Raw genomic sequence first — 595 nt, forward strand, 5'->3', positions numbered from 1 at the left:
TGCCTTATTTTCTTACTGCTATATGCAGTCCACTAGAACAGAAAAATGAACTATCCCTTGCAAGAATGCCTTATATGCTGCTCGTCGAGACATACCGAGAACGGGTATGACTCGCACTCGCAGGGTGTCAATGGGCTTGTATTGGCTCGGATCATCTTCCTAACAGGCATGAATACGGATAAGGAAAATAAGAAGGATACGAAATATTATATATATGCCCGCTGTATATCCCTGAAAACGCACACATCTATAAGACTAGATGACAGTGCTTTGCTGATCCATGTTATATCTCGAGATGCCTGTGCCGTGATAAATACGGTTTAAAGCAATCTGTATATGCCATCCGTCAGAGCGAAGCTTTGGGTTCAAATTGAATCGGTCTTCCTTGACAAATTCCTTCAGATAAAGAATACACCCCAGCTACGAAACAAACAAAACACACAAAACATACCTGGTGTTTGTCCAGTGGCAGGAGCTTCATCCATGCCTTCTCGGTTGAGAATACTACTGGAATCTGCAGCACACCAGAGACAACCAAATATCCCCGAGTATTAGCAAGCTAGTTAAGAATATATGCAACTCGTAGAAGAATTAT

The 595-nt window shown here is 42.0% G+C and overlaps 1 protein-coding gene across 1 annotated transcript; it reads right to left on the reverse strand.

The window, feature by feature from the left end:
- Positions 1-95: 95 nt before the first annotated feature.
- On the reverse strand, positions 96-481 carry SARC_18169 (hypothetical protein; the record flags this gene model as incomplete). Its single annotated transcript, XM_014287751.1, has 2 exons — positions 96-159; positions 452-481. Coding segments are annotated over 2 exons (94 nt in total), but the record flags the coding sequence as incomplete, so codon positions are not given.
- Between the last annotated feature and the right edge of the window lie 114 nt (positions 482-595).

The sequence above is a fragment of the Sphaeroforma arctica genome, assembly GCF_001186125.1.
Source record: "Sphaeroforma arctica JP610 unplaced genomic scaffold supercont1.14238, whole genome shotgun sequence".
Lineage (NCBI taxonomy): Eukaryota > Ichthyosporea > Ichthyophonida > Sphaeroforma > Sphaeroforma arctica.